Raw genomic sequence first — 13,680 nt, forward strand, 5'->3', positions numbered from 1 at the left:
CCATACATGATGCCTTGTTCTAGATTCTCAGGGGGGAGAGGGGCAAATGACATTTCTTTTAAACAATGGAAAAGTGATTTGGAAATGTGGTTTCGAATGTGTGCTGTACCTGAAGAAAACCAAACTGACTGGGTTATTAACTGCTTAGATGGGGAAGCAAAGCGGGAGATAGCCATTTTACCTGACACTGACAAAGACACAGTAGCTAAAGTTTTCAAAAAGCTTAAAGATTTGTATGCTAGCCCTGCCTCTGCCTCAGTCACTCGCTCGCTCTTTTTCAATTGTAGGCAACACTCTGAAGAGGGTGTGAGAGGCTTTGCGCTCCGCCTACAGGAGTGTTGGCAAAAAATGATGGTGAAGGACGCTGCCAATATCCTGAACCCAGAGGTGCTGATGCGAGACCAGTTCATCTCTGGACTTTCGGATGAAGGGCTGAAGAGGGACCTGAGGCTAAAGGTAACATTGAATAATGACCTTAAATTTTCAGACGTGAAGACTGAGGCAGTGCTGCGTGCCGGGTTGGAGGAAGAGGGCCATGCCTATTGTGGAGCAGTGAGGAATGCCACACAAAAGCAACCTTGGGAGGACGATCTTAAGAAACTGAAAGTGGAACTGAAAGCAGAGCTGTCAAAGGAAGTCGAAGTCCAAGTGAACAATCTCTCCCAGACCCTCCTGCAGGGTATTAGAGAAGAGTTCCAGAAATCAAGACAGCAGGGGAGTTCCCAGAGCAATGGCTCGCTGCAGGCCCCCCAAAGGTCACGGAGCTATTAATTCCCCAGCCCCGAGACACCAACGGGCAGGTCGACAGCCAAGGCCCCGTGAGTATGATGAACAAGGGCGCCCCATATGCTTTAACTGTGGAGCCCCTGGTCACATCGCCCGCAATTGCCCTAAGCAGAACCCACAGCCCACTTTAAACTAGTGTCCCCTGCTGTTGAGGATCAAACGGTAGGCCCACTTGTAAATGATCCACTACATGCACCTCCTAGGTCACAGGAAAAGTCATGCCCCACCCCTCACCAAGTAATGTCTGCAGTAAACCCTACACATCTCAAACCAGTCTCTCATTCTGCTGTCACCCCTCCACCAACAAACCAGTCCCCCTTGACACTGTCCATGCCAAAACCCCTGTTCCCACCAACCTGGTTCCTACCACCACTGACGACCTGCACTCCCGCTGCACGTCCGTCCACAGAGGACGGGGCTGCCTCTGACGCTGAGGGGCCACGTCGGTCACTCCGTGCCACCAAAGGTGTCCCGCCAGAACGATACCGGGATGCTTGAGGTCAGCCCGAGGACGGGCTGCGTGAAAGCGGAGGGGGGTGTAACAGGTTGGACTGTTCGGGGTGGGTGCAATGACTGGGCCGGGACCATAGGGGAGCTGTGGCGCTGAGGGATAGGAAGTGCCCGGTCAGAAATGATGGCTTCCTTTAAAAACAGGAAGTTGGAGGTGCCGGGCCTCTTTGGTCTCCATTGTGAAGGGGGTAAGGTTGGTGGCGTGCAGCTTTATTTTCTTTTGAGTGCCTGTGTTGTGTGAAAGATATTGAGTGTGTTTATGTGTTGAGACTGTGTAACTTACCTGGTTAACTTACCTTGGTGACTCACCTGACTCTCCTGTAGCTGGGTTCCGTTGGTGTTGTGTGAGTGCATGAGTGCAGTCTTAATGTGTGATTGAAGGTTTGTGTGTGTGTTGTGTTTGATTCATTCTGTTTTGTTGGTCTCAGACAGGGTGGCCAACCTGTGCTGGGACACTGTGCGCCACCAATTACTCTAGCCAGCGGCCCAGTGAGAGAGTTGTTATTGGTAATGTGTGTGTTGATTTTATGCTTTTAGATATTATGTGTTAAACTTTAATAAAGATAATTATATTTAAAACATAGTCTATTTAATTAGTTGGGTTTTAAGCTTGTGCATCGTGGGCCACTGGCTGGGGTGAGGGGTTAGCTGCTCACCACAGTCTTATTTATTTAATGTTTGTTGGGGTTTTACTCTTAACAGTTTGCAGTGCCTTTAACCCTTTGCATGCTGTCTTTAGTCATAGGATTTGTAGTGGTTATAGTATTGTAGTGTTTCCTGTTTGCATTGATACCCCTGTAGGTGAGCAGCTATTCCTCCGATCCTCCCATTTGTCTTCTGTGTCCCTTGTTTCAATAAACCCCCATATACATTTGATTTGTGTCTTTGGTCTTCTGTGGTGTCCGACTTACTGGTGTCTGAACTTGTTACACATGTATAGGCCTAATCTGATTGTCTGAATTCTTAGGGTAGTTGGCCCATATGCAAACGGAGTTGCTGACCACTGATCTACAGTAGGGTAGGCCTATGCGTGCCCAACGGGCTGCACTCTGAGTTCGGAGTTGGGCTCTGAGTTAGTCTCTGGCGTGATTTGACAGGGGAGGTGACAGCGGGTTATTGAAAGGTTTGCAGGTTGGCTACGACTACATCTGAGCCAGTCATTCTGTCAGATCCATAGGCCTATGTCTCAAACTGACTTGCCATCCATGTCATTTGTAGGCAAAACACATCTGCTGCTACTTGAGCCAATATCATCCCCTGTCCCCGCGCGAATGGTTCAGTCCAACCACCACGCAGAAAATTGAAATATTGATTCATTTTACTTTGGTTTCAAATTCACCTGTTTTCTCTTTCAAAAACGTCAATTTTCTGTTTTCTGAACCATTTTTCATCTTTTTCATGTGAATTCCGAAATTGGATCAAAGCACTACAAAGCGTTACATGGACTCTTCTCTCTCTATCCCTTTATTCATTAACTTAATAAATGTACAAATGTACTATATAAAAAAAACTTGCCTTGCCTTGCCTTATTTGCTAGCACAAATATGCATTAACTAGGCAAACTCTTTTCTGTTATCTCTCCCAGTGACCAAAGAAACCATGGTACAATAACCCTTGATAGATCACAGACAAACTACACAGTAGTAAAAATGAAACCCCATGAACAGAAAAATGAATGTTGACAGCTTTTATTTTAATCCTTGCTGGGAAGCAGTTATTTTCCAACAAAGTAAAATCCTTACAGCCACACACAGAGGGAGAAGAGTCTTTCAAATGTTGTCATCGTCATGGTATCGTTCCAAGGTCAAGAGCCAAGGGTCAAGGTCAGGGGTCGTTAGTGGATTGGATCGTTACTCCTCATTGGCGGCACCTTTAATGAGGTAGTTATGCTCCTGTGTGTCATGTTCCAGAACTTCATTGTTGTTCATCACCGTCCTGAAAGCAGATATTACAGGCCAATCAAGAAATGGACTGCATTTCCAATAATCCTTTTTAAAAATAAAAGTTGTAGTACTATTTGTCATCTCCGTTGTTTTAATTCCTTTGAGTACAGTTTGCTAGATGATATTTCAACTGAGCTTGCGGTGTGTGTGACTGATGCTGATTTACAGTTGCTGTTGAAACTGACCTTTGTGTGTGTGTGTGTGTGTGTGTGTGTGTGTGTGTGTGTGTGTGTGTGTGTGTGTGTGTGTGTGTGTGGTTGATGCGTCTCACCTGATGAGCAAGGTCTTCCTCTCGATCACCTCCACAGCCTGCTCCACGGTAGAGGTGTGTCCCTGCACGGCCTTCTGCCCAGCTGACACTCGGCTGACAGCACTAGATGTAGCTGTTGCAGCAGCCACAGCAGCAGCATCAGCTCCCATTGCCATTGAACATGCTATAGATGCGGCATCAGCATCGGCATCAGCTGCTACTTGGGATCCGGCTTCACTTCCAGCTTCAGCATCGGCAGCTGCTTCTCCAACTGATTCAGCTCCCTTAACAATTCCTTCACATGCTTCTGAACCAGCTTCAGATCCAGTTCCATCAGCTACTCCAGCTTCAAACCCAGTTCTGTCAGCCACTCCAGCTTCAGATCCAGTTCCATCAGCCACTCCAACTTCAGATACAGTTCCATCAGCTGCTTTAGCTTCAGCTCCAATTTCAGATCCAGCTCCATCAGTCACTCCAGCTTCAGATCCAGTTCCATCAGCTACTCCAGCTGCCATGTCTTCCCCATTTCCTCCTTCTCCGGTAACAGCAGCAGCTACATCTCCAGCTTCAGCTTCAGCTCCAGCTGCAGCAGATCCATTAATTCCAACTCCAGCACAACTGATTCCAGATGCCATTGCAGAAGCAGCACCTGCCATTCCTGATGCCATTCCAGCACTGACAGACATTCCAGAACTCATTGCGAATCCACTAGCCATTCCAACTGCCATGGTTGAGGACATCATGCTGCTTGATCCAGCAATGGCACTCATGCCCTTTTGAACCACACCAGCGATGCGAATGTCCTCACCTTCAATCAGTTTCCTGTAGGAGAAAGACACAGAATCATTTGATTATATAGTCAAATATTGGAGGACAACACTGCATAAGGAAAAAGGTTTGTGCTCATTTTATTAACTGTGGTTGGGATGTAATTATTAGCATTTTATTTCATGTCAGTTTATTCCATTATGAATGCGCGTAGCTCCTCACATACCTGTATGTTGTGATCTCAATCTCCAGGCTCATCTTGACATTGAGCAGGTCCTGATACTCCAAGAGGATCTTTGCCATTTTTCCTTTGGTGGATTTGATTTCCAGCTGGAGTGCGTCAATCCTGGCCTAGAGGGTTGTCAGATTCATAGTGTTCACATTTATTTTATATTAATTACATATTATTTACAGTTTATTAATTGTTTATTAAAAAATATTAAATGTGTGCATCTAATGATCTGACAGAAATGTACCTGCAGTGCCTGGAGTTCTTTCTTATGTCTGGCTTGGGCTTCAGCAATTTTAGCCTCCAGGCCATCGAGTTTGGTCTGCATCTCTCCCCTGTCCCTCTCCTTGCCTTGAATCTGTGGACAGTGACATGCTCTTCACTGCTGTGTTCCAGAAAGAGGCTTTCTCTGTGTCTCTAATTATTCTATATTGGGAATATTTTTACTGCTTGCTGCATATGAAGTATTGAAAAGTGAAACCAAAAACTAGTGCACCTCCATTTTGGCCGTTGCAAGTTGCTCCCTGGCACCGCGCATCTTGTCCAAGCTGTTTGTGGATTTGCTATTCAAGTCGTCAAATTTAGCATTGTACCATGAATCCATTTCCTAAGAGGAAGAATAATTCATAAACAAGTGTAAATACATGTTCAACAAATATGCATCATCTACTGACTTATTGAATCATTTAGGTTGTGTTTCATGGCTTTTCATGGTACCTGGAGGTTCTTGGCGGCGATAGTGTCGTATTCACTCTGAATCTGTTGCAGAGCACTGGAGAGGTCGGGGAGGCCGAAGCCATCTTTAGAGAGAGCGGTGGCAGCATAGATCTGCTTCATCAGTTCCTCAATTTCCTGTAAAAATGTTAGCAGTAATATTAAAAAAACACACACACAAAATAATATATTGATGTTATGTACAAGCACTAGACTGGTCCATACAGGCTTGTCACTGATGACCAGTGTTGGGCACGTTACTCAAAAACTGTAATGCATTACTGACTACATGTTATTGTCTTTTGAAAATAATCCCTTACACTGCAATATTACTATTTATATTTATAAATATCTATATATTTAAAATGTTTAGCATTACTTTAGTTACTTTCGCCAAAAGAACTGTAGGTCTAAATATGAATCTGGCAATTTCTTACAGTGTAAATCAAGCTCATGAGTCATGACTTTTCACCTCCAATCCAGGAGGTGTTTTGGCAGCATGCAGACTAAAAACTACCAGGTTCAGGAATAGCTTCTTTCTGACCCACCACGCTGAATACATTAAAATCCAGGTCATTGTAATGCACTTGTACCGTCAGTTATTTAGCATTGTAACTAAGTAAATGTTACAGATTTTTGCCCTGCAATGCCTTACATTACTGGATTACAGCAAAAAGTAATGCATTATAGTTAGTGTGACCAGATTTGGGTTTATGAAAAGGAGGACACTTTTTGGGGGGGCGGGGTCATCGCTGTATCTGTGTATCTACAGGTATGAAAATATGGGTCTGAAGCATGATAGTAGGCATATAAAGTATCAACGCATCCAAAATGGTCATTTGATTAAAAGCTACTAGAACGTTTTGGCATGCACATTAATTTGTTTACTATAAATGATAACTAAAATATCTTCAGTTAGGCCTATAGAACTTAGCCTGGCGACGCCATCCATGTACTCCACCCAAAGATTTTGGCTCCGCACATCGTCTGGCAAAAGCCTCGAGCTCGGTTCTCTCAGTGTTTCGCCAATCAGCAAACAGTTTAGAGTGGTGACGTAGAACTCACCTACGAGCTCTGTTACTGATTGGTTAAGGTAACTATATTCACACTTTCGTTTTGTTATTTGTATGCTTTTGCGACGCGATAACGTAACAGGCATGCTAATAAAGCACAATATGGGTTTTAATTTGAGTTTGGAACTTCAATTAATTTAAATGATAGAGTAAGATCAGACCATCTCCCATCGTCCACGGAGACAGATTCCTCATGGCTTTTGCCAGACTGATTGACGGAGTCAACAGTCGGCTATTCGCCCAGGCTATATAGAACTATCACACAGGCCTAATTTGTGTGATCATATGATGCAGAGTGTGCCTTTGTTACAATCCTAGATAGTAGGCCTAACACCTATGTAGCTTAACAACATAGCAATGTAGCTCAATTTCATATTCCAATTCATTGTGTATTCCAATTTCTGCATTAGGTTTTTAAAAATAGATTCACCATCATGTAGGCCCATCTCAGCCATTCCCCACAAAGATGAAGAGCATGATATTAGGCTACATAACATTTGAAACTAAATAAAAAACACAACATTTGTAATTTTCAACTGAATTGATAATGAAGTGCTATTAGGCTACATTCTAGGCTTATATGTTTATAAGACACCTTACAATTTACCCCACCACTGTCATCCATTAGGCCTACTTAGCTCAGAGATTAGCAATGGGCACTGCAACCATTAAGAGAGGAACTGGAGTTTTACCTACCATTAATATAACCCATACAACGCTATCAATCACTGCAAAGGCAATAGACAGAAGAAGGAGTTGATGAAGAAGAAGCTCAATTTCTTAACTCAGGAATGAGTCCTTCTAGCTCCGAGAAATTGCTTTTGCATATAACTTGGAAATGTCCATGAGAGATCATGAAATCATTTTTAGGCTAAGTCTTGTGACAAGGTGTAACAAAACTTGTACCTCCCTAAATGGTGGATTTGGTGGTGTTAGCCTACTAGGCTCCTGTGTTAGGTTACTTTCATACCTGGCTTCACACACAGGTTTTTTTTTTTCCTCAACTCCACCGCAAACGTGTGTTTGCGTTTCTATCGGTATTGCCGTCCGTAGAACTGGCGGACAGATGCGCTTTCGCTTGTAAACATGGGGCGCACTGGATTGTCCCCTACTTCTTTCCGACACACGGTGCGAAGTGGCTATTTTGATGACAAGGGCGTGATTAATTTGCGAACGATAGAGAGAAACCTGGAGCGGAGTCAAATGGAACGGAGTGACAATTACAATGCCGATGAATTAGGTCTATATTTTAGTCAGTCCAACAAAATCCCGGACATTTATGAAATTCCCCCCGGACATTTTTTTAGGTCTCAAAAGTAGGACATGTCTGGGAAAAAGAGGTCTGGTCACCCTAATTATAGTAATTCATTACTTTTGTAATGCATTACCACCCAACACTGCTGATGACCAAGCCATGACTCTGACCTCTCTTTGAATCCTCTTGAGGAACTCAAGTTCAAATTGGAGATTTTCCAGCTGTTTCTCCAGGGCGATACGGGAGGAAGTGGCGGCATCAACATCCTGTAGACACACAATTGAAATGTAGCAAAGAAGGTGGAGCTAACAAGGAGCGACACTCAATACAATGTCCATTGCAACATTCGGCCCCATGAATTTCGTCCGCGGCCGCCATTCTGGAATGAATAACGGACAAATTACATTGGAATGCATTGGGAATGTGTACAGGATTTCTACATAATACGGTAAAACTACATCGATAACTATCGGAAATTCTTCAGTTATGAATGCTTATACCATCTCATGTGTTTTTTCAGCACAATCAGTGCAGAACTTAATTATCTATAAGGCTAAAGTTGCCAAAGTAGCTAGCCATATTGTGCTAAATTTAGCATTAGATCCGCTGTCTTTCCTATGGCCAAAGAACGTTGCTATGGCTACTGGTCATAACAGAGTGGCGTACGTGACTACCTGTTCATTCCAGAATGGCGGATTTGACTCAAAACTGATTCAAAACACCCCCTATTGACTGTTTCCCATAAAGGACCTGAGTGTCGCCACTTGTTTGAGATGTATATTCTTTGAATGTAGTCACTGTCACCTCAAACACCATGGACAACATTGCCCAAAAGCACTGACTGACAAACCTCATGGTCTGAGGCAGATAAAGTAAAGTACTCCTTTGTTTAGGCTAATTTTCAACTTGTAGCCTACGCATGTCATCAAAATGTCAACAAAACAAAATGTCTGACCGGGCGGAAGTTCTCGATGTCCATCTCAGCCTTCTTCCTCAGTTCGATGGCTTCTTCATATTTCACCTTAATCATCTCAAGCTCCGCAGCAGTGGCATCCTTGGCAGCAAGAGCCAGGTCCTTAAAAGTGTAAAAAAAACGACCAGTCATTGAAGAACCATATTTTTCTGTAATGTCAAAATCTTTGACACTAACCAATTTCATGCATGCATTGGTACTAGTACTGTAGTCATCAAATTGGTATGTGTGTTTGTATGAAGGATGAACTATCATAGATGTGCTGCATGACTTGACTGCTGTCTTCATGACTGTTATGACACAGGCAGGGGAGCCGACTAGGGGGAGCAAAGGGGTCAGTTGTCCCAGGCCCAGAGAAAGAGAGGGCCGGGCCCACAATTGGGTCCTCATTACATTGTTTGGGGGATTGGGGGGCCCTTTCAAATCACCCTGTTCTGGGCCCGGTAAAAGCTGTCAGCGGCCCTGGTCACAGGTTAGCTATAGCATAGTTGTGGTTTACAGTGTGTAACTGTGAGATTCACAGCTCCCTGCTCATCTCAGCTCTGCAAGGTTTCTCATTAATCTTAGATGTACTGCATTGTATGTCTTGACAGCTGTCTTTATGTATCCTGGCGATACCATCCTATGCACTCCACCCAAAGATTTTGGCTCCGCACATCGTCTGGCAAAAGCCTCCAAGCTCGGTTCGCTCACTGTGTAGCCAATCAGCAAACAGTTGAGAGTGGTGACGCAGAAGTCACCCGCAAAATCCGTTGCTGATTGGTTAAGGTAACGCTGTTCACACTTTTGTTTTGTTATTTGTATGCTTTTGTGACGCTATATCTTAACAGTCATGCTAATAAAGCACAATGTGAGTTTTAATTTTAATTCGGAACTCCAATGATCTAAATGGCAGAGTAAGATCAGACCATCTCCCACATTCCATGGAGACTGATTCCTCTTAGCTTTTCGCCAGACTGTTTGACGGAGGCAACAGTCAGCTTTGTCCAGGCTAGTCTTCATGGGCATTTTGGTGATCACTTTCCAACCATAGCATAGTTATGATTTCAGTGTGCTACATACCCGTTCTCTCCTCATCTGTTCTGCAAGGCTCCTCAGTTCTCTCAGCTGTTCTTCATAGAGCATGCGCAGGCCAGTGGGCTTCAGGAAGCGGTTTGTCAGGCCCTCAATTTCTGTTTCCAGAACCTTATTCTGTGACTCCAGTGACCGAACCTTTTAAAATAGGCAGGGGATTCACAAATAAATATGTGTGCAAAAATCATATAAGAGAGAAAGATATGTCAAACCCCGCCCATCCCATTCAAAGGAGTGTGCTCAAAGTTCGGTCTCCTAAGGGGGTGTTGCCCCCATTCTTCTTCACGTTTGTGGTGTTTGCACATGACGTGTGCTGCCGCCATCTACAGCGCTAAGGGGACTCTCAACCTCAAGACTACAAAGGTCTCCTAATGTAAGGTCTCCTAAAGGGGCGTTCACCCGATATCACACGGATACCGGAAAAGAACCACCCTGATTTATCTCTCTCTCATATACGATTCTCTGATGTGTGTGTGTTTGCAGCAATGCTTGAATATGGAAGAACAGTTCTACCAGGTCTCTGTCATCAGAAGGAGCATTTACAGTGAGTCAAATAAGTATTTGGTCCCTTGCTCATTTTTTTTGCCTACTGACAAAGACATGATCAGTCAATAAATGTAATGATAATATGGAGAGACAGAATATCAAAAAGAAAATCCTTGTAATAATTGTAGAGAATATATATTAATTTATTTCTATTTCATTGAGCAAAATGAGTATTTGATCCCCTGCCAAATGATAACAGTTCCGGTCCCACAGATCAGGTAGGCACTTCCCATCAATAGTCATCTGAATTAAAGACACCTTTACATACTAAGATGCACAAAGGACACATTGAATCAGCAGAATCAGTCCATAGTATGAGTACAATCAATAAGACTCCAACCTTACCAACATGGTAAAGACCAAAGAGCAGTCAAAGGATATCAGGGACGAGATTTTAGACCTGAACAAAGAGGAAATGGGCTACCAAGCCACAAGAAAGAGATTGGGTATTAAGGACCCAGCTGTTGATGCATTTCTTCTAAAATGTAAGGAATACAAAATTACCATCCATCAGCCTGTCTGGAGTTCTATACAAGATTTTACTTTTTGTAGGGATTTGATAATCATGAGAACAGAAAGAAAGAACCCCAGACCAGTACAGGATGAACCAGGCAATGATATAAAATCTTCTGGGACCAAAATCACTGAGAAAAACTATTGGTAGCACTTAATGCCACAGAGGATTAAAATCCTGTAGTGCACACATGGTAACCCTGCTTCAGAAGGAACCTGTGCAGTCCCACCTTTGCCAACGAACATCAGACTGGTTTAGGATATGATGTGGTAAGATGAAACCAAAATCAAGCTGTTCGGCATTAACACAATTCAATGTGTTTTGAGAAAGAGAACTGCTGCCTATGATCCCAAGAACACCCTCCACACCACCATGCATGAAAGTGGTATCATCATGGTTTGAGGGTGTTTGTCTGGCCAAAGCACAGGACAACTTCACATCATCAACGAATGGATGGAGGGAGACATGTAACATGCAATCCCGAGTGCCAATGTCCTTCTCTCCACCACTAGACAGAAGGTGGGCCATTTTTGAATCTTCCAGCATGACAATAATATGCAACATACAGTCAAAGCAATGAAGGAGTGGCTCAAGAAGAAGCATATTAAAGTCATGAAGTGGCTAGACAGTCTCCAAAAATTAACCCTAGTCTATGGAGGGAACTGAACCTCACATTTACCAAGCTACAGCCACAAACTATTAATGTTTTAGAGATAATCTGCAAAGGAAAGTGGTCACAAATCCTTTTTAATATATGCACAAACATTGTCATCAACTAAAAGAAGCATCTGACCTCTGTGTTAGACAACTAGGGCTTTGCCACAAAGTACTTTGTCTTCTTTGGCTAGAGGGGTCAAATACTTATTTGGCTAAATTAAATACAAATCAATTAAAATATATTCTTTAAAGTTATTTTCTAGAATTTCTTTTTGATATTCTGTCTCACCATGTTAGAATACATATTATCATTAAATGTATAGACAGATCATATCTTTATTAGTGGGCAAACTGGCAAAATCAGCAAGGGCTCAAATACTTATTGGACTCACTGTATAGGCAGGCAGTCTATGCAGCTCACTCTAATGTAAACATATCTGACAAATTCTGTCAAAAATGTCACTTTCAGAACACGGCAACATTACAGTCAATTAGATTGCGAATTAGTCACCGAAATGCTGTAATACGTGTTTGTCTGTGAATGTGTGCCTTGTTGGAGTTCAAGTTCAAAGACAGAACATTTCAATATTCCACCATCATGACAGCTTGGGAGGACAGGTATTGTTGTCTACCGTATGTGTTAATAGAAAGCACGTTATATTAAGGAGGAAATGTATGCAATCCACATGCCTTCTCGATGTATGCAGCCAGCCTGTCATTCAGAACAATCATCTCCTTGCGCTGGCTCGTACGAGTGCCCCGGAACTCCTGGTTCTCTGCGGCCACGGCATCCAGATCCACGGACTGTCCACCGCACATCGTCATACCCACGGCACCGGCACCACCACTGTCCAAAAACCATGACTAATTGGGTGAGATCTACTGTATTTGGTCATCACTGATTAAGACAAAATGTATTACATCATTGAAAAATTATTACAACAACATTTTTTTTTCCCAAAACGTGTAATTCTGTTTTGAGTTAATCCCATGGGGACAACCCTCACATGCACTTACAGGCACACACACCCTGTAAGCATGGCAGACCTATGATTTTCACAGAACCTCAGGGGGATATCCATGTATTCTCTCCTGCAGGGGGAGAGCAGAGGGGTGCAGCTTGAAGAGCGAGTCTTACCTCACCATCAGGGACCTGGAGGCAGTGGAGGAGCGGGAGGCAGAGGCAGCCCTACGTCCCACGGCCATGACTCCGGCAGCTGCAGCGGAGGAGCGAGAGTAGCTGGCCCCACGCTGGCTTCGGACCTCCCTGCGGACAGGAGAGGGGCTGGACACCCTCATCTGCAGAGAGTTGGAGGTGGCTGCGGCGGTGCTGCATTCTTCAAAATACCGGCGGTACGAGGAAATCCTCTCTGGGCTGCGACTCATCCTGGCGGTCAGGGTCTCGCTCGTGCTCTCTCTGAGTGGGTCTATATCCGTAAGGCCTCCGGAGTCGGAGCTGGTTGTGATGGTTTGGCTCGATGGGCTGAGAAGTGCTGCTCCTCTGTGGTCTCAACTCCATTCTTATACCCCTGCTGCCACCAAAGCCCAGCCCCAAGCATTAGCCAGTGCCTTTGGAATGTGAAACCTTCCACACCAGACAGTGCCACAGTCAGCGTTCTGCCAGGGGCCTGCCAGGAGATGTATTAGTCTGAAGATGAGATGAAAGCTTTTGATGATGAAAAAATAGTCTTTGTTTATGGTTGCTGCCACATAAACAAGTGTATATGTAATGTAATCCCCAGCAGCTACATGAAATAAAGAGAGAATAAAAGTAGACTTCAATGAAATATATAAATGTAGGTTCAATCTCAGTTTTGCATGTCACCATACTGTAAGAGAGTTTAATGAAATACACTATGCCACTGCGTTGGTGAGGCCCCATATGGGAATGTTCTTCCATTAATCCATTCCTGTCTGGAGGTGCTTTTGCATGCATGTGTTGCAAAGTGGATGTCTTTATCTGGAACTATGGAATTAAGTCATTTTATAAAAATAACTGAGTTAGAGGAAACCAATCTAGAGTGATTATCTTTGGGTCAGGTCAGGTTTTCAAGTCAAGTGGCACTACACTACTTGCAAAAAGTTTTGTCGCCTATCCATGTTTTTGGAACAACAGCTAATAACCTGTCGCTCATATGAAAGCTACAACCCTCCCAAATGAAGTTTTATGAACAAAAATACGTAACGTTCCTGCACCATAAGATTAACCATTTAATGGACAGAGAAAGTTTTGTCGCTTATAGAAAATAATGTGAAACTGAGCAGATAAGTCACTTCCAAACACTTCAAATACACAGACCAAGTGTCATACTTAATCACTGAATCACTCTCACCTCTGCAGAAAAGCAACTTTGGCCTTCGGTGTATGTTTAGAGTCATTGCAATCAT

The 13,680-nt window shown here is 43.6% G+C and overlaps 1 protein-coding gene across 1 annotated transcript; it reads right to left on the reverse strand.

Annotated features, from left to right (window-relative positions):
- Positions 1–2,987: 2,987 nt before the first annotated feature.
- On the reverse strand, positions 2,988–12,678 carry LOC134448622 (desmin-like). The gene is made up of 11 exons (XM_063198294.1): positions 12,431–12,678; positions 11,983–12,139; positions 9,564–9,713; positions 8,484–8,603; positions 7,699–7,794; positions 5,204–5,338; positions 4,983–5,093; positions 4,734–4,844; positions 4,484–4,608; positions 3,511–4,311; positions 2,988–3,231 (listed from the first exon to the last, which is right to left on the reverse strand). Exons 1-11 carry the CDS (start codon positions 12,676–12,678, stop codon positions 3,147–3,149), a joined length of 2,139 nt encoding a protein of 712 aa, XP_063054364.1. The 3' UTR covers positions 2,988–3,146.
- Positions 12,679–13,680: the final 1,002 nt, after the last annotated feature.

This window comes from Engraulis encrasicolus, chromosome 5 (assembly GCF_034702125.1).
Source record: "Engraulis encrasicolus isolate BLACKSEA-1 chromosome 5, IST_EnEncr_1.0, whole genome shotgun sequence".
NCBI lineage: Eukaryota > Metazoa > Chordata > Actinopteri > Clupeiformes > Engraulidae > Engraulis > Engraulis encrasicolus.

Excerpts from the sequence above, each read along its gene's own strand:
- LOC134448622 (XM_063198294.1), bottom strand. The coding sequence starts at position 12,678 with ATGAGTCGCAGCCCAGAGAGGATTTCCTCGTACCGCCGGTATTTTGAA. Across the intron at positions 7,795-8,483 it reads ACATCGAGAACTTCCGCCCG|GATGTTGATGCCGCCACTTC; the intron begins GTCAGACATTTT and ends GTGTGTCTACAG. Across the intron at positions 4,312-4,483 it reads ATTGAGATCACAACATACAG|GAAACTGATTGAAGGTGAGG; the intron begins GTATGTGAGGAG and ends TTTCTCCTACAG.